This window comes from Megalops cyprinoides, chromosome 1 (genome assembly GCF_013368585.1).
Source record: "Megalops cyprinoides isolate fMegCyp1 chromosome 1, fMegCyp1.pri, whole genome shotgun sequence".
In the NCBI taxonomy this organism is placed as follows: domain Eukaryota; kingdom Metazoa; phylum Chordata; class Actinopteri; order Elopiformes; family Megalopidae; genus Megalops; species Megalops cyprinoides.
In genome coordinates, this window is record NC_050583.1 from 32,265,947 (window position 1) to 32,286,561 (window position 20,615).

The following is a 20,615-nucleotide window of genomic DNA, read 5'->3' on the forward strand; positions in this document are numbered from 1 at the left end:
GTGTAGCTTCAGTACCGTGAAGAGTTATGGACATGGCGGCAGTCGAAGAGGGAGAAACTTTAGAATCATGGCTAAGTAAGTCTTGAATCAAAACTAATGACAGCTTTATCGCGTAAAATAATCTAATAAAAATGTAATTGAACTGCAGGTTTAACTGTCGCATCAAGCATGCATTTAGCAACCTTTTGAAATAGCCTTGCTAAAATGAATTTGCAAACTACAATTGTTACTTCATATAGCATTTTTGATATATTCGTATCTCCTGGTAAAGATAACTACGTTTTATTAAACTTTTGTAGTATATGTCAAATTATGCTGGTTAAAAACGATTTCAGTGCAAGGCATAGCCTATGTTACGTTACGTTTCGGGGCGACTCGCTGACTTTAGTATCTAAAATTAACATCTGATTATGAATAGAAGGTAGTTCGTCTTATGTGTGTTGACAGTTTGCTTTAGTTAAGCTTAAAACCAGCTAGCATTATTAATTAAACCCGTTGGACAATGCTGAGTTAAGAAAACAGGAAGTGAAAGACATAAAGTTATCACGCGCAAACTTTCTGAACTTTAAGCACCTAGGTTTGAGCCTGTTAGAAAAGTACCTAAATGTTGTCAGCAAGTGAAGTTAACAGGAAAGTAACCATTAATGTGAAATTTAAATCCAGCTGCAGACACTAATCAGCGTTTTCGTAGACAGTTATTTCGGTGCTGTCATATCAACCAAGTAACGTGACCTTAAACTCGCCACTTCCTGTATGTGCGTTCATACGAGTGTTATTGTTCATCACTGTCATGTTTTTGTTCAAAACATGTCCACGGTTAAACTGTTGACAGATACAATGTTTATTAACATTTTAAATTTTAAAGTTATGTTAAACTTTCTCTTAATGCTTGTGTTAACGTGCTGAAAGCAGTGATATGACGATCATCAATGCAGGTTCCTGTTTTCAGAATCCTCAGATTTTGTGTGACTCATTTTTATTTTTATTTTTTTTTTTATTATATATATGTATGCCGTCTCCTTTGTCATGTCTAAACATGCCTGTTGCTCAAACTCAGGCTCAAAATATAAGAAAAACTCACCTGGCCTTTGTACCACCATTACAAATTCAAACCAAGCACAACTCTTACCAATATGTAACAGCATGTCTTTTTAAAGGGTACCATTGTAAAGCAGCTGACCTCAAACCACCCTACAATTAAGATGCGGGTATTTGCCAAAGTGCAAAATGTGTCGCATTTATTGCATGGATACCTGTGTATGCCACTGTACAGTGTTTGATGTAAATCTAAATTCAGTTGCAGCAACCCCAAAGAAATTGACTTGATTTTTTGCTGTCTATGCATTGTCAGACAAAGCTACAGACCCCAATAACCCAGTTGAGCGATGGGACTGTATCCAAGGATTCTATGAACAGGTTAATAAAGAGCTTGAAGGGTGAGTATTACTGATGTGTAGTAAAAATGTTAAGATTGTCTTCTTTTACTACATACCAACACATCATTGTAGACATCAATTACAGGAGACGATTGGTCTTGCTTTGAGCATGCAAGCAATTCTGTGTTATGGATATGTTTGTTGTATTTAATTTCCTGGCAATTGGATATTGTCTCTACCTCAGCCTCTTTCTTATCAGAGAACACAATTACTGCATTGATCTCTGCATTTGGAGTGTGTCATTTCAGTCTAACAACTGTGCAAAACCCTATCTTGAGCAAGAGCAGAATAGTGAACAGAACCATTTGTACAGCATCACAATCTCTGTTCTTTTTACTGTTATGTTTTGCAGGCTTTCTAGCAAAGTCTCTCTCTCAGACAGGGATGTGAAGAAAAGGAAAGGGCACATTTTTCAATGGCAGCAGCATTGAAAAGTGATAGGTGATAAAGCACGGAAAAGGTAGTTAACATGCTGCAGTCAACCAGGGCAGAAATTGGAGATACCAGTGGAAATTGCACACTGATAACAAGTGATTTACTATGCGTGTTAGGTATACAGCCCAAAACAGTCTCTGTCCATTTGCTTGCAGAAATTCCAGGAATTAATGTGTTGGTCTTCAACAGTATGAATGAGTGTCAAGTGTGATGCCATATCATGATTAGACTTTAAGCATCTGGTATGGACAAAATTCTGTTTTCACAGGCCACAAATTGCAGTCCGACTTCTAGCTCACAAGATCCAGTCACCCCAGGAGAAGGAGGCTCTGCAGGCAATAACAGTGAGATTTCTTAGAATGCTTCTAATAGCAATGGCCCATAAAGCACTATATTGTCACAGGTGGTGTGTGTGTGTGTGTGTGTGTGTGTGTATATATATATATATATATATATATATATATATTTATATAAATTATGGGAAGAGTAAGAGCTGGAGAAGTCTGTAATACTGCAATCTTACGGGAAATTCATGATCATAGACAGTATTTGAGGTGTGACTTACTTGGACCAAGCACAAGCTTCACTAAGTCTTTGTATTTGACATAGTAACTGACAGTATGAATCCGGGACATTTCTTTGAACTTTCAGACCATTAAGGTTTTTAATTGAGCATCTTTTTGCAAATTGTAAGTTGCAGAATACTGTAAGTACTTTGAATAGCCTGTTGCAATGTGTCCTCATGTTTTTACAGTGTGGTGCTTCTCTGTGAAAGGCACACTTCATAGTCTGCATTCCACCAGTAGTTCTTTGAAAACAATCTGTTTGATATAAAAGGTGATCTGAAAATTTGTGTGTTAAAGGAAACAGCATGAGTCAAAGGAATCTTCATGTGGTCTCTGAGGTCTGCTTGAAAGAACGTGTAACTGAAGGGAAAAGATATGTCAAAAGATATGGCCATCAGTAGCATTGTTCTCCCAATTCATGGCATTCATTAGTGGTCACTGAGAGCTATGTTTTATCTGTGTGTATGGCAGAGCGATTATGAGCTCTTTTCATGTGTGAAAAGTTAAGTCGTCCTTTCAAAGGACATTGTCTTCTGTTTATATCGGGTGAAAACTTTGACATCCTAGGATGTTAGAATATTGTATACCACAGCTTGCCTAGTAAGTACCCTGAGAAATTCCTATGAGGGGACTCTGTGACAGATTTCATTGTTTAGGCCTGTCTTCATTCATACACCTTGTGAGAATGACTGGTCATGTTGGTTTAAAGAAGCATACAAACAAACCTTGGGTTTTCTAACAGCTGTTCTTATTTGTATGAAATATATGTGTTAAAACATACTGGATTTGTTTATTTGTCCTTGTACAGTTGCATACTGAATGATCATATTCATGTATTTTTTTTTTTTAAAGGTTCTAGAAGCCTGTATGAATAACTGTGGAAAGCGATTTCATAGTGAGGCAGGGAAGTTCCGGTTCCTCAATGAACTGATCAAAGTATTGTCACCAAAGGTAGTGTGATAAGTATTTCACATTACTTTCTAGCTGAATTATTTGGTTGAAAAATTGAGTCTGTTGTTACGCATGTAAAATAGATGCTGGGTTGTTGATGGATTTACTGGTCATCACTGACAGTATTTAGGTATGTGGAGCACAGCTGAGGTCAAGCTAAAAGTGACAGAAGTCCTATACAGCTGGACCCAGTGGCTGAAAGATGAAGTTAAGATCCAAGAAGCTTACCACATGCTAAAGAAACAAGGTATGTAGGTAATTATAAGTTGTGTCTTGTGACCTGTTTATTTATCTATTCCAGGTCTGTCGCTGCTTTTGCAATTGAAACAGTGTAGGAATGGTGTTTTGTCATCCTTCATACTTTCTGGTGTTGTGGTTAGCTCTCTGTGCAACACACAGAAAACCAGAAGTAAATAAAAGGCCTAATTATTAAAAATGCTTTCATTGCAAGTCTTAATTAGGAGGGCATATGGATATACCTAAGTACATACAAAAAGGCACAAAATTGGACCCATCACAATCTATATATTAATACATATTAGTATATATTAATAAAACACAATAGACTTAAAGCAAATGTTGGTATATGTATGATGGATATATGAATATGATATTAACCAGTTCTGTACCATCATTTCAACATACTATGCATAAATATATATTCAAAAATAAAGTTCCAGGGGAGAAAGTGCCTTTTAGATAGGTAGGTACATTTTGACAGTTACTTCATAAGGATCGACTTTGATTGTCCTTGTGGAGAAGCTCACAAATTGAACAGAAAGAACAAATGTTCAAAAACCCAATAATTTATTTTAAAAACAACAAACAAAGGAACCAGCCTGAGCACATAGTCACCTGAAAAAAGGGAGCCCCCTGCTCTCCATCCACACACCTATACTTAATATGCCTTAAATTAGGCAGGTGTGGCTCGTTAACCGATGACTGTTATCCACAAGTTACAATTACAATTACAATTACAATTAACAATCAAACAGTTAAACTGTTCAGATGAAATTGATCCATGAGCAAATTGAAAATGGAAAGACAACAGTCCTTAGACATTTAACAAATTGACAATTGAACAAATACTTTGGGGGAAAGAATGAAACATTATTCAAAGAGTCAATATTCTTGTGTGATAGAGCGTTGCAGGAGATTTTGAAGCCATCAGAGTTACTGACATACATTACCTTTTACCATTGATTAGGGCAGTTTAGATGCAGAAAATGGCTGTTTGCACACTTCCTGTGATGTGCAATGGCAGCTGTTGCACCATTCAACAAGTCAAGGAAACCACCAACAGAGTACGATTGACATACGTGCCACATAGTAGTACAGTGGAGTAGATAGATGTGCATTTTTTCTAACGTGAATTAATAAAATGTCATTTATATATTTCTGAATCATAACAGTATTGTTGATTCTTGAATCCGTATAAATTCAGCAACACTCGTCGGGGTTCGCATATCTATTACATTTTTAAAGAACATATGTATAGCAGTCATCTAGTTTTCCATGTAACATGGTACAGCGGGGTGAACAAACCCCTCTCCTGGAACCTGATTTGCTACATCTGTCGTGTTTCCCTCAGGTATCATAAAGAAAGACCCAAAGTTACCCGAGAATATGGTAATTCCACCTCCATCTCCGAGAGCAGTGGGATCCGTGTTTGATGATGAAGACAAATCAAAGGTGGGAATTTCATTAGAACCTTGTCGTGGAAAGTGGTATTATAAATGCTCCCATCAATTTAGATTGTATCATCCATTGAACTCAGCAATGCAGTGATGTCAGATAAAATCGTGTGCAGCGTTGAAGCATCATGCATTGTTGGTTGAATTTCTCCAATTGTAATTAGGGCCGTTCGTTGTGCAAGGCATCCTGAGAATGCATTACATCTATCTAGCCCATGCTGTTAAGTAGGAACTGTACGACTCTGACAATGCCATTTAAAGCAGAGGATCTACTATCTGGTAGGGGACAAAAGCTGTTACACCTCTTATCTTTTGTCACAGCAGAACAATAGCATCCATGCTGTTCTCCTTGATGGAGGAGAAAAATGAATTAAATGTACATTACAATTACAAGGAGCGCAAGATACTGCCACATAGCTCTGTCATTTGGAATTTTTATGTAAATTTGACGGTTGAACTTTTTGTGCCTCTAGAAATCTCTTTGCTTAAGTGTAGTAAACTGTGATCATATTTTTGCTAGTTATTAGCAAAACTCCTGAAAAGCAGACACCCTGATGATCTTCAGGCAGCCAACAGGCTGATCAAGAACACCATTAAGGAGGTGGGTATAATCATTCCTTTATGGTAACAGGCTATACGCAGTACACCTTGACCCTTTACTACTAAGCCACCCAGCTGGAATAGTTTTCTAAAAACCCATTTGAAGAAGTTCAATTTGTCTTGTCAGCAAAAAAGTAGATTCACAATAGTAGCTTATGAGATTCCAAAGTGTCAGTGCAGAATGAAGCAGATCTTGAAAGCCTGTTCAGTAGTATCAGAAAATGACACCTAATCACAGATAGCAGGGAGTGCTTTAACAAGTGCTTTTTTCTGTCAGGAGCAAGAGAAGATGGAGAAGGAATCCAAACGCATTACTACTATGGAGGAAGTAGAGAACAACACCAAACGTCTGAAAGAGCTGCTGGAGAATCACAGGAGCAGTGAATCTTCTGAAGGACAATTAGAGGAGATGAGGGTGGGCCTTGTGTGTGTGTGTGAGAGAGTGTGTGTGTGTGTTTGTGTGCGGGGGTGTGTGTCTGTTTTTGTGTCAATGGGGAGGACGCACAGCTGCAGCATGGGCCTGCAACTCCAGTCCTCAGTGACTATATCCCAGCACATTTTATTGGGCTCTTAATGATTCCAGCTTCTCAACAGCAACACAGGCGCTTGTGATAAAGTCAAACAATTAATTAATGCAAGTAGGTAATTAAGAGTGTTATTGGAATGAAAGCTAGATGCCTTCCAGCTAGGACATCAGGACTGCGGTATAGCAGTCTTGAGTCAGATTAGAGACCGGAGAATTCAGTATCACAGAGCGCAAGGATCTTTTGCTGATTGCTGCAGCTGTTGTAATAGTTTTGGGTTAATGGATTGGTAATTGCCAATTAATGTTTGCTGCTTCCAGAGGTTTTTATCTATTAGTAATAGCATTATCCAGCCATGGAATGATGCTGGACAGCTGCTATTCCCTCCGTGAAGCCTATTTTAAATTAGTAAATGCTGAGTAAAAGACCTCACAATGATGTAGAAAAGCCAACATAGTGCCAGTCTTGCCACTGACAGGTAAGGTGGTGTCGGTCGGTGGTCGGTGTGGGAGGAAAGGATGAAAATGGATAGTCAGACTGGTTGAAATGTTGTCAGTGATACTGGTTCACATAAAACAAAACAGAACTGTGTTGTGTTAGTGGAGAAAAGTAGAGATGTTGTGTCATGATATTCAAAACGGAGGGCATAAAAGTAGCCTTGTGTCAGAGAAAGAGAAGAATGAGCAGCAGAAAACACTGAGACAAGGCCCATAAGGTCCAGTTTTAAAAGATCATGCACTGAAAACCTAAAAGGGACATGTAGGAGTGTAGGTTGTTGTAAATGTCAGTTTTTGTTTGTATGCCCATGTATCCTGTATTTTGCTGTGTCTGTTTTGTCTTGACTACAGAATCTTTATGAACGATGTGACAAGCTGAGACCCACTCTCTTCCGCTTGGCCAGTGACACGGTGGACAATGATGAAGCACTAGGTACTCAGGAGATCACATTTAAAACATCCTCATTCTTCTGGTGACCTGTCACTTTTTTCTGATGCTAACCAAATTTTTGAGGAGCCAAGGTGCAAGGCACTCTGTTGGTATTTGTGGTTGTATTAATACTTCTCTAACTCTTCCTGCTGTATTTGCTTGTACAGAAACTTTCCCATGCTTTTTCACTAGCTCCCTGAGCACCTGGTTCCTGGTTTTAGCACAGTCAGGGTCCGTGAACCCATTCATGCTCCCATCTATAATAATTCGAGGCGGGAAGGTTAAATTATTGGTGAAGGAGCATCAGGGTTTTATATATATATATATTTTATATATACTTTTATATATATATATACACACTTTTCGTAATGCATTCAACATCTTTTTAATTGTCATCTTGACCTTTTGTTGCTGCATTTCTGATTTTTGATTAAATGTTCACCTACGAATTGACCTGTTCAGTTAAGGGGGAATTAGCTGACAGGGTATAAGCTGGCCAGTTTCCCTTAGACAGAGGGAGAGAGAACAGGTGTGAGGCTGGAATGGGTGCTATAATGTTTAGTTTTAGTTACCGTTAGCTTTATTTTGGGTTACTTATTTTTTATTTTACCTTGTTGTTTCTGTGTATGCACCATATAAATAACTACCCTGACTGTTTGCACTGAACTGCTGCCTGTACGCCTTCCATCCCCTGCCAACAGGTCATACCATCCCAATAACGGGGGTCACTCTAGCAGCAGTCTTACAGAACTGAAATGTTTTAAACATTGGCTTGCCTTTTTCAGTAATATTGAGTGCAGATCATTTATGATGTAGTTATTATACTTCTTTTCTTTGTACCTGTGTTCAGCTATAACACAAGGATTACCTCATATATGCATATCCAAATCTATTGCAATCCAGAGTCCTCTTTAATAGATTTGGCTAATTTCCTTTATCTGTTCTTTATATTTCAGCTGAAATCCTCCAGGCTAATGATAAACTAACCTCAGTCATAAACTTGTTCCAAGAGATGGTTGAGACCAAAGATGTCAATGGAAATAGCAGAAGTGATTACTCCAAAAGTAAAGGTATACTGGCATTTATTTTATTTGCTCAGAGTACATAAATTGTTTACCAATTAATTGTCAAACAATAGTAAAAAAAAGCACAGCTCCACACAGTGCATGCACTTTTAACCTTGTTCACCTAATGTTTTTCCCTGTACCTGTACAGTTCCTGCAAGTCCAAAAGAGATTAAGAGCTACCACCTGATAGATCTGTCAGCACTCGACTCCACGACAGACAGTACCACTCCGTCTAGAGTGCCACACAGCAGCTCTCTGTCTCTTCTGGATGAGGAGCTCGTGTCACTAGGTTCGTGACTTGATGTGCTACTGGTTATTCACTACAACAGTGGAGGCGCTATCTACTTTGATGCTCCCTCTGTAACACTGCAGGTAGTTAGAAGTCACTTGCCATTGCAGATGGGAGGGTCACTTGTGAACTGTCACCGAGAATGCAATGCAGGAGATTAGGACCGGTATTATTGATGGTATATTTTTGTGTGCAGTGAAAAGTTTTTGCTGGAGGTAATGAAAGGCTCTTTGCAGGGCTGAATGATCCATCTCTGACAGAGACCCAGGAGACTTTGAGAAAACACTCTGATGAACTGATACAGGTACAGTTTTTCTTCTTAGTATATGGGCTGCCTACTGAATTTTTATGTCTCAGACCATTTTTTATTGGGGGGGCCCAGCGTTGAAGATGGGCACCCTGTTATTCTCTTAATATTATTATTATTATTATTATTATTATTGTTCAAATATTTATTTGAGGGCTATACACCTGTGATCTGAGATTACAGATTTGATGCCACACTGGAAAAATGTTTTCAAAAGCCTTATGATTTATTGAAAGCTCCGACAGGATGTATGCTGATGTATGTATGTAAGTACATTTCATAACCATCTCACATTGGGTTACAAGTTATGCCTGCAGTCAATATTCACAAGAGTCACAAAGATTATACAATGAGCTTTTTAAACATGATATATAAGCATGTAAGGGCTGCCATATTTAATTAAAAATATTTATTTTGTCTTGTATATCTTTTGAGATGTTAACATTGGATTCTCACCTATTTGTTATTTGAATAGTGCTCTTTAAATTAACGTTAGGACTCTTGCAAGCAAATAAGTGGAATTCCTTTTAAAATTCAATTAGCAAACTTTTTTCTGCAGCTTGCAAAATGGGCCCAGAAAGCTAATCAATTTATGTATAGTGCTTGAATAGTGTTATGCTCACACTCACTGGTCTGGGAGTGTTGTGAGCCTTATCTGACACTGTTGCTTGTTTAAATTGAATGGATACACTTATGTTCTATTGCAATGGAAGTCTCTCTGGATAAAAGCGCCTGGTAAATGCATGTAATGTAATGTATGTATAATATGTAAGTGGTAACTCTTTGGCCTATCAAAAATCTGCTACATAGCAATTTTCACTTAATATATAAACATAGATGTCACAAACCATTTAATTTGGCCCAATTTTGGTATGATTGTTACTAATATCTGTTTGGCCCTGTAACAGAGGTCAACATTAGGGCAGCCAAATTTCACAGATCAAGAGCATTTGTCAACCATTTCATGTTTTCTGGTTGCCCATCTTGGCAACCAAAAATATGTAAAAAGAAACCTTCTAAACTATTTTTTCTATTTAAATAAAACTTTTCCTTTTTCATTGCCTTACAGTGGCATACAAAATGAGATACCCAACCCAACAATAAAATAGTAGCCTCTCCTTGTCGTCCTCCACCTGACATTATGTGAGCTATTTTCATCTGAATAAACTGTGGCATTCTTAAGACCGTATCAATCTTCTGTGTGAAATTCTTGATGTAAGTGCTAAATCTAGCAAGTTTGAAATTGATTCTAGGCTACTGCTGCCAATCAATGCATAAACATTGTGATCAGAGTAGCTTATTAGTTACTCTGATCAGTAACTTATTTTTGATCCCCCCACCTGAACAGTTCATATCACTTTCAACTCATGCACACAGTTCAGTGACACGCCCCTCCTTTGATTAACTTGCGGTTCTCAGCTTTGTCATCAAGGGAATAAAAAAATCCTTGCCGGGTACACATTTTTTTAATGTGTTTGTATCAAATTATTTCATTAGAAGAAGACAGACTACTGTGCCAGTTGCTTTGCATTCATAGTATTGAGGTTGAAGTGTGGTGTCCTCAAATCAACTGAGTTTCTAGCACTATCTGACAAGCAAGCTTGGTTCATGCATTGTTCATTTTTGAGAAATATGTGGGCATATTGATAAGGTTATTTAAAGTCAAATAATGTCTTCAACAGGGAAATGCATGATGTTTTTTGTGTTTTTCAACTCATGAAGGCTAATAGCTAAGAAATACCCTACTTTAAATATACAGCAATCAGTTATTTGCCACCTTGTGACCTGGATTTTTAGCCTGCTGTAAAGAAGATATTTTAATTTGATGAGAGTCTATAAGCTTCCAATTTTCTTTGCCTGAAACTGAGTCAATTGGGTATTATTGTTTTATAGCTGCTAAAGTGTTAGGATGCCAAAGAGAAGAACTGAAAGTTTGGATGCACTTATGCATGCCATAAAAATAAAAACTACAGCTGAACTTGACTGTGTAGCTGAAACTAATTCAGGTTATTGCTCTCTTGTCAGCAATTTACTGAAAAAATACAGTGTTAAAATTCAGCAACCATATTGTCCATTGTGGCAACCAAAAACTTATGAATGGGAAGCCATGTTTCAAAGCAAATGTCTCGCTATGCCCTTAAACATCATTAGAATTATATAGGTTTTTACATTTGGAGGTTAGTTATTTGGAGGTTCTTCTCTAAGCTATGGACTCATTGTTTCTATATTGAATACAATGGCTGCCAGAAGCCATTAAAAAATCTAGCATCTTAAAATAACTTTGAAATGTAAATTCATTGTTCAGACTTGTAAGCAGTTTTGTGTGATTGGCTATGGTTACTGTATGGGACATTATAAGGAAGCCATTTCCTCAGCCCTCATAACTGCTGCTTGCATTTGTTATTGTTATTTGAATAAATTGTCATTTCCTAAAAATAGACTTGGATCAAAATGCATGTACATTATTGTATGATGTGTGTTTTTTGTGTTTTAAGTTATGATTCACAATGTGCATGCATATACATGCTCATGCACAGAACCCAAAGTGTTATAATATAGATACCATTGTATATAGGTACTGTATACTATATAGGTAATAAAGGTACAAATACACAGACAAGCACAATAAATTTAGGTCATCTGTATACCTTTCAAAATGTTATCATCAATCATGCCACTGCCATAATCAAGACTTTTTGCTACAACAGTGTTTTTCAAAGAGAGTTTACCAGTCTGAATTGTGTGTGGATTTACTAAATTATTGCTAATTCAGTAATATCTGACAGTGTAATACAGCACAGCTTGACATGATGAAATGCCTGAGAATAAAAGTACCTGACAAGAAATCAAGAACATGCTGTCTCTTTTTGCAAACAGATGACATAAAAATGCTCCCTGATCAGTACAAGCAAATAACATTGTCTACAGGCTTGTCTAGCATGTCTAAAGTCTCTGTCTTCTGGTGTGGTTGTGTTTCTCTGTCTTTGATCTCTTGTCTTTGAAAACAAGACATACATTTTTTAATGTTGCTTCTTGTAAGCAAACACTTCAAACCTGTGTGCTGTTATGAAGCCTGTGCCATGTACTTAAATGTACTATTTTACTGAACAACATTGTGTGCTAAATAATTGAAGGTGCTTTTTCAGTTTCATTAAATGTCTTAAATGGATTCTGTGTATGTCAGCTTTGGAGAGAAAAAAGTCCAGGTGTCCCGGGGCCGAATGCGCGCTTCACAGGGAGAGTGGAAGAAAGTAGAGGGGTCAGTGTTCCAACAGCCCGAGGGTATGGAGACTCAGACAGTTCACAAGGCTTTCACATACTCTCGGCACAGCAAAGCTGGTAAGCAAGTGGCTAAATTTGGCAAAAATATGTGCTTATGCCTTCTTTATAGGGTAGTGCTACAATATTATGATTGTAGTAATCTTTCACAGTATTGCTTAGCTCATGTATGCTAGAATATGTTATTCCAAAGTGTATTTGATGTTGTTACAGTCTTAAGCAGTCAAGTGCTCATATTTTTGTGCTATGTTTTTTACTGATGTTAAATCATGTTTTATATTTTATTTTTGCCAGGCCAGTTCTCCAGCCGAGGTCTGCTTCAAGTGACCTGCAACAGCCAGCCAGTGTGACAGGATCACCATCAAAATCCAGTAGCCCAGCTAATGACAAATCTCTATCGGATTTGTTTGTTTCTCTAGAATCTATAAAGCCTAGTAAGTCCCCACTGTATAACTGCAAGTAATTTTATGACAGTGTTGAAATAAGTCATGCATAGAATTCCATACAGATATCTCATTCTTTTACATTTGCAGATAGCAAATGAATCATGAGTTGCCAAGAAGTGAAGTATATACCGTTCTGGGTTAATCCATCAAAAGACTGCACGCTGTCAGATACATTTTGATGACCTCCATTTCAAAGTGACTTCCTTGTCATTGTCTCTGACAGGTGGCATTGCGCCTATCATAGCCTATGACAAGAATGGCATTCGTGTGATGCTCCATTTTGCCAAAGACTGCCCCATGGGGAGAGCTGATGTGGCTGTCATGGTGATCTCCATGCTGAGCACCTCCCCCATCCCAGTCAGAGATGTGGTGTTCCAGGTAGCTGTACCAAAGGTGGGGCAACACTAAAAATGGTGTGAAAGGTTTGTCCAAACCTTTGACTGGTACTGTATATCCAACAAAATTAGACATTTGTGCATAGTCAGTTTAGCATTGGTTATCTGTCAATTTCCGATTTAAGCACTAAATAACAAGTGTATAATCATGTTGTTAATGGAGGTTAATGTTATTCTATTATTGAGAAGTGGAGAGTAAAATGTACTGTACCAGTCAAAAGTTTGGGCACACCTTTCTTTATTTTTACTTTTTTTAACGCATTTTAGAATAATAGTAAATACATCAAAACTATGAAATAACACAAATGGAATTATACAGTGACCAAAAAAGTGTTAAACTAATGAAAGCTATCTTATACTTATACTACACATTCTTCTAACTAGCCAAAAAAATATTAATTTGTTTTGGAAATAAATTCATATATAGACATCAGTTTCACTGTTTATATTTGTCTAAGAAACAAATTTCAAGCTTTTAAGCATAAGTCTTTAGACCAAAATGTCTTTGAATGAACGTTTCACATTATCTTAATTAGGTGTAACCAAACTTTTCACTGGTACTGCACCAGTTCACTGGTACTTTTCACACCTCAGAACATGCATCCACATCACTAATCCATCGTAGGCCTTCCCATGACAGATCTTTGTCTGCTCAAATCTAAACGTCACTGACATTTTTACAAATTGACAGAAAATCTTTTGAAAGTGGACAAAAAGCCTAGTAAAGCCTAATTCAAAGCTAATTGACTTCACCTGTGACCAGCTGAAGTGATTCTGATTAGTTCAGGATAAAATCAGGTTTTTCTGTAGGTATTCTCAGCAGGTTTCCTAGTTTCTTACTGCATGCTAGTGTAAGGAAAGTATGGGTAACAAGGAGCTAACAGAACATCTCTAGAATCAAATTGTTGAAAGGTAATGATCAGGAGAAGGTTATAAAAAGGTCGCAAAGGCCTTAAATATATCATTAAATATATCAATAAAAACCATAATCAAGAAATGGATTAAATATGGCACTGCCAGGACGTTGCCTAGATCAGGCCATCCCTCCAAGATGGATAAATGTGCAAGGAAGAAATTCATCAGGGAGGCCACCAAGAGGCCAACGGCAACAATAAAAGAGCTGCAGGACTTCATGGCGAGGCCTTGCCACCATATGCATATAGCAACAATTTAATGTGTTCATATGCAAAAAGATACACTGGATCTCTTGTTGCCATGTAGACAAGGTGTTTTGGTCTGATGAGACTAAGGTAGAACTTTATGGCCCCAATTCCAAATGATATGTTTGGTGTAAAACCAACATAGCTCATCAGCGTAAGAGCACAGTCCCTACTGTCAGGTATGACTGTGGCAGCATCATGCTGTGGGGCTCTTTCTCCTCATCAGGGGTTGGGTGTTCTGGTGAGGATAGAGGGGAAAGTGAAAAGTGCAAAATACCAAATTTTAGAGAAAACCTGCTACTCTCTGCAAAAAAAAGTTGAAGATGGGGAAGGATTTCACCTTTCAGCATGTGAGTGATCCAAAGCACACAACTAAATTCACAGTGGAAAGACTGAAAAAACACACACATACATAATATGCACACACATACAATAACAGATCCACCACTGTGTTTGACAGTTGGCAACAGGCAATATGAAACTGAAGTCTTCCTTTGGCTTTCTGCAAACATAAATCCGTCCAGAAGTAGGGAAAAAAATAAAAGATGACTCAGCAGACCATACAACTTTCTTACACTGCTCAGAAGTCTAGGTTTTTGTGTTGTTACAACTGGGTTATCCATTGATGCATGCTGGCCTTGGTTACATGTGGTTTCCAAATGGCAGCATTGCCTTAAATATCTGCTTTGTGAGGCTCACGATGTACAGTTTTTGTTGAAACTGGGTCAGAAATTTGTAGATTCAATTCTGTTGCTATTTTTGAGTAGTGGAAAATTTTGCCTTAGTGTTGTGTTTTGTAACTGTCCAGTTAAGTGTCCATCTATCCCTGTTGGTGAGCTTCAGCTTGTGACCACTGTTCCTCTTTCCTGATGCAGTTTTTTATTGTTTGGTGTGTACTGATTTTTGACACTGTTCTCCTTGACACATTCAATAAATTTGCCATTTCTGTGACTGACACATGTAATTTGGCAACCAACTATTTACCACCTTAAAATCTGTTACATCTCTCATGTTGTTTTAGAAACTCACATATTAACTGTTGATTTCAAAACAACTTAAAAATACAGAAATGAATTAGTATTGACATTAGTATGAAGCACAAGTGTTTTTAAAACATGTAATGATATTAGTATGATCGGATCAGCCCCTAAATACATATAGGACATAAGATCCTACAAGCCTGCAAGAGTGCTGCACTCTGCTACCTCCATGTCCCAGAATACAAGGGCAGCATCTCTTGGACCCACCTCTTCCCAGTACTGGCTCCACACTGGTGGAATGAGCTTCCTGTTGAGATTCGGACAACAGACTCCCTGGATGCCTTCAAGAAAAAAATTAAAACTCATCTGTTCAAGCTTTATCTGTAGCCTACCTTCCCCCCAATGCATGTCCTTCCTTCCTATTAATTGTTATGTTTGTTATATATTATGTTAAAAAAAAACCAAAAAAACTCCACACAAGCTTAGCATTTAACTTTGTATCTTCCTGACCTCTTGTAATACCTTACAATGTCTACTCTTAGCATAGTGATGCACTTATTTGTAAGTTGTTCTGGGTAAGAGCATCTGCTAAATGATGTAATGTAATGTAATATTTATTGTGATTTAGTTACTTAGAAATGCAAGTTCTTTTTCATTTAGTGTTTCCATTATTTTTTCTACCCCTTGTATATAATTTGTCATTTAACTTGAGCAGTGATACTGTTTTCTGTCTTCTTGTGTCACGATCTTTGTTTATTTGCATTGGGTGTTTTCAGTATGAATGAAAGAGTGAGAGTTTGAGAGTGTACTAATCTTCCTCTCTCTCCCTGCCATTCCCAGAGCATGAGAGTGAAGTTGCAGCCTGCCACAGGGTCAGACCTGCCAGCCTACAATCCCGTTGTGCCCCCGGCAGTCATCTCCCAAATCCTGCTCCTGTCCAACCCGCTCAGAGTGAGTTCACTTCACTCCCATGCTCTCTGCAACCTGCAGGGCTCGCTGCATCTATTTTACATGGGGAAACGTAATGTAAATGCCCTGTGTGCGACGAGTGCCAGAACAGAGTGCCCAATTTCTGCAGCGATATTAAAGCCATATATAAAACCAGGGAGCCTTGTCAAATTACGTACTTCCTGTCTCCGTAAAAAACAGCCATAACTGATGGCTCAAAAGTAAATGGGCAGTATGAAGAGCCAGCCCTTCAGACATCTGCATTCTTTTTAGGGCAGAAGGATGATTTCAAAGAAATGTTGTACTGTAGATATATTGCCCATTATGGTTGTTGTTAGCTCAAGAGCAGCCATCTTAGTAGTGATGGTGGGACCATCAAAAGAAAGGCAGCGATTCGCCTCTCAAATTAGCACCTGCAACACAGATGCCACATGGAAGAAAATATGCGAATGCACAAACTTACATGCTGAATTGATTCTCATTAATGTTATGTGTGAAAGAACAATTTTATTTGAATCGTTAAAAAATGTCAATCATCTTATTAGCAGTACTGTATGAGTCATCACTTGCTAAATTGATCACATTCTCAATGTATGTGTATGTATCAAGATATCACTTGTTATCACCATAGTCATTATCAAGTATGTCAGTAATTGCATTTTGCTATTTGTTGGACTCACAATTTGAACTGTCACCCTCTGTGCTGTTATATACACTGCAATGATTTGAATGAATTCTCCATCAGAATTACTTCCCTACACAAATTACTTCTCCTAAAAACTACTTTTAATTTTAAAATGTTTTCTCTTTCTTCCTCCATCGATTTAGAGTGTGAACAGTTGCTTTTTGTCTACAAAAATGTAATGGGCACTGAAATGGAGGGGTATGGTGTTTTGTGAGCTCTGATTGCAAGTCACTGTCTGTCAATCTGTAGACAACTTTTGGTCAGTTCCTAGAAAGTCCAGGGACCACATAAATGTCTGACAAAGATTTGATGTATCGACTACTCTTACTGCTTGTCCAATAGAATGTACCAACTTTTGATTTTTGATCAGGTTAGTGGCAGTTAACAGGAAATAAATGGATTCAGCTATATCTGATATTCCTCTGTGTAGTACACTGTGTGGTCATAGATGAAATTCTCTCAGGGGATGATTCAGACTTGCGATATGTGCACACAACCCTTACTTAAGTGCTTTTGCAGATTGTTGTGTGTATCTCTACTAAGAAAATTCAGACAAAGGCTGCTTAAGCTTCTGTGTGAGAGATATGCATTTTGGACAAAGTTTGTTTGCTTAAGATGTGGTTGTATCTCTCAGGAGGCAGTAACTACTATTGCGTAACAAACCAACTCTGAAATACTGAGCATACTCTGATATCACATGCAAAAAACTCATTCTGGGGAAGGGGTTTACAGATATGTAGAACTTACATGTGAAAGGGTTAATTCAATTAAAGTGATAAAATAATTTGCTTAAGGCTAACTATCATACATGCATGCATGCACACATATACCCACAAATGTCCCCTGTTATCTGGTGTTCTGTAGGAACAAATCAGCATTTGTCCCATACTGTGCACCCTTATATTCCTGGAATCGGTGGTAAGGTGTCAGGTCTCAGCAGGAGCAAAAGGAAATAATTTTGTGACACATTGCCGTTTTAATGCTGTCTTTTCAAAGTGGAGATCAGCATTATGATTCACTCATTTGTTTGACAATGATTTCCCCAATGGTTTAAATGGTAACTAGCTCAAGACAAGGCACAGTACTGTGATACAGCAGGCACAGTTAAAAGTCTGTCACAGTCAGAAAGTGTCTCTACTTTGTCAGCTAGCTGCCTAGCTAACTAGAGGTCCAGGTTGAAAAAATTACAACCTCTTGTCTCTGGCAATGGCAAAGGTGGCAGAGACAATGGAGACACACCTTGCAAAGCATGATGGTGAGGCATGAATGAATCCCCAGCCTTGTTAAGATGGTATGGTATTGAGAGACAGTGTTTTCAGTGCTTTTGGCCAGACAAAGCGGCAGTATATGATGCCTCTTCTCCAAAGTCCTGGAAACCACGTAAATCTGCGCCAAAGTCCATGCCATGCAAAAAAATAGTGCTTTTGGTCCTTACCACATAGTTCCAGCTAGGGTTGGGGTACTTTGACGTACCTCCAAAACCCCTAGGGAGTCCCCAAAAGTGGCAGCAGTATTTTTATAGCTGGCTAGCAAATTGTCTAGAGGTTTGGCAACACTTTCCTGCTTTTGTGTCAATTTCTCATTATGTTAAAAGAGCTGCACCATACCCTGCAAGAATCTTAAAGTTTGCTCCTTTTTTAACATCTTATAACATAACTGGATAGAGAGGGTGGGATTTTCTCTTTGATGAATACTGCAGGCTCATTTTATCTAAAATGCAGCAAGTAGCTATCTAGCAAGCAAATGCAAAATGTATTCAGTTTATTGTAATACATTACATTTTAACACTGTTGTGTTTGAAGGGATGTTGATTCAGTTGCAAGAGCTTAACATTTACTAAAATTGAAACAGCTAGTTAGGCTACATTGAATATATGTTGTAGGCACATAGTAGCTAGCTAGTGTTCTGAACAACTAATGCAGACCACAGACAAGACAACCTCCTATCCATCAGTAAATAGCAGTATCAATTCCTCCACACTCATTTTTAAACTGACAATTTCATATAAAGAATTCAACAATACTTTCAGGTATTGTAATCCATATTGCTGATTTGTATACAGACTTCCATTTTGTCTGTTGCTTTTGCTGTATTACTTATTTAATGACCACAACTTTAAACTAAGTACCCTGTGGTGTTTTTCATTTATAAAATAAAAATATTTGATGCTGACATTTTTAACTTGCACCATTTTATTGAAGTATTGAAAAGGTTCATTTCTTGGAAGTATCTGCTCATCTTTCATAATTAAAGTTGCCTGTCTCTTGCCACTGTGTTCTGCAATGAGGACTAATAACTCCATGAGAAAATCTGTTGGACACCAGGCTCCAGGCAGGGAGCTGTGGGTTTTCAGAGCAATTTGTATTTATTCACTGCTGGCAATTTTGTACCGCCACTTTTAAGCGATACACAGGTGCCTAAATTAAGTCTGAATGCCAAAGGCTGACAAATGTGCGAATGAGGGTGTGCAAAAAATGTTCATTGCTCTTAAGTCTGACTCAGCCCTTGTACACGTACTTGAAGGTGGTCGTAGTCTGTTACTTTACGTTATATTGATAAAATTGAGATATTAAAATGTGATGTACGCTATTTGTGAAAATAAAAGAAGGCAGTGATTGTTGTTGTGAGCATAGGAATATGTGCATTTACAGTGCTTTTATTTCCTTCCTTTTTGATCTTAGTAGTCAGAGTGTTAGTTCATTCGATGAACTGGGAAGTTAATGATGTATGGTGGTGGTTTGTTTTCTCAGGATAAAGTGCGTATAAGATACAAGCTGACGTTCATCCATGGAGAGCAGAAGACCAGCGAGCTTGGTGAGATTGAAAACTTCCCGGACATGAGCTCCTGGACCAGCTTGTGAACTCCTGACAGTGATCAAGTCTCGCTGAACAGAGGCTTCATCTTTATGACAACTCCAGACCATCAGATTGTGAAACATGTTATCCCATAAATCAGCTCCCAAAACTCTCCTGGAGGACCCCTTGTCCTGCATGTTTTAGATCTCTCCCTGCTCCAACACAGCTGATTTAAGTGATCAGTTTGTTATTAAGCAGCTTCAGGAGTCCATAAGTTGATCATTTGAATCAGCTGTGTTGGAGTAGGGAGAGATCTAAAACATGCAGGACAAGGGGTCCTCCAGGAGAGGTTTGGGAAACGCTGCCATAAATTAGTCAAGTCATTGTGGTGTTGCAGTAAGTGATAGAAGCAGAGTTTTGTGCTCAATTTATTTTTTTTATTTTTTATTGTACAAATAATTTCATTTCTTAGTATTGATTGCAAAGGTCCTATGAAGTGTGCAGTTTTACAACCAAAGAGCGCTGAGCAGCAATAATGGTACAGCCACCTGCGTCCATGCAGTCAACTCTTACCTGAGCTCAGACAAAATACTTTGGTGTTTGATCATTGAAGGTGTGGTTATCCATATGTTCCTCTCAAAGAAAAATGTAGTTTCTGTTGAAGGCACTTAGGCTTTATATGAAACAATTTACATACATTATTCAGGAGAAATATGTTTGTACTGAAGTGCATTGCCTACCTATGACAAAAATTTACCATGCAGTGAATCATTGTCTGTATATCTGTACAGATATACGCAAAGCATTAAATAAGGTTCAGCTGTTTATACAGGTTTTTGTTTCAACTTAATCATTAATGTCTGGGGTTAAATACGTACCTGGCTCAGTTAGATGTCTATCATTGTATATCAGGTGTCAGTCCATAGAAATATGATACAGAAGTTTGTTTTCACTCAGTCAAGAATTCATTTAGAGCAAAAACCTGCATTTGTAGTGGGTCCCCAGAACCAGGATTTTGAAAACAATGATTTTTGTGCTGATAATGATTATGTGTTGTCATGTAATGAACTGCACAAATAACTTATTTGATCATTTCTATTAATGACTAAGGTACTGCAGTGTTGGTTTAT

At 37.9% G+C, this 20,615-nt stretch overlaps 1 protein-coding gene across 1 annotated transcript; it reads left to right on the forward strand.

Moving 5' to 3' along the window:
* LOC118784371 (ADP-ribosylation factor-binding protein GGA3-like) lies at window positions 1-19,679 on the forward strand. The gene is made up of 17 exons (XM_036538603.1): window positions 1-75; window positions 1,352-1,436; window positions 2,140-2,215; window positions 3,290-3,388; window positions 3,512-3,635; window positions 4,980-5,080; window positions 5,603-5,683; window positions 5,960-6,097; window positions 7,055-7,136; window positions 8,090-8,203; window positions 8,349-8,489; window positions 8,726-8,793; window positions 11,981-12,135; window positions 12,370-12,509; window positions 12,745-12,914; window positions 15,897-16,007; window positions 19,440-19,679. The coding sequence occupies exons 1-17, from the start codon at window positions 27-29 to the stop codon at window positions 19,548-19,550; spliced, it is 1,845 nt and encodes a 614-aa protein (XP_036394496.1). The 5' UTR covers window positions 1-26; the 3' UTR covers window positions 19,551-19,679.
* Window positions 19,680-20,615: the final 936 nt, after the last annotated feature.

What these genes read in the sequence shown, in the direction of transcription:
- LOC118784371 (XM_036538603.1), top strand. Translation starts at nt 27, where the DNA reads ATGGACATGGCGGCAGTCGAAGAGGGAGAAACTTTAGAATCATGGCTA. An exon ending in AGGCTCTGCAGGCAATAACA is followed by an intron (nt 2,216 to 3,289) that starts GTGAGATTTCTT and finishes TTTTTTTTAAAG; the next exon opens with GTTCTAGAAGCCTGTATGAA. An exon ending in CCACATGCTAAAGAAACAAG is followed by an intron (nt 3,636 to 4,979) that starts GTATGTAGGTAA and finishes TGTTTCCCTCAG; the next exon opens with GTATCATAAAGAAAGACCCA.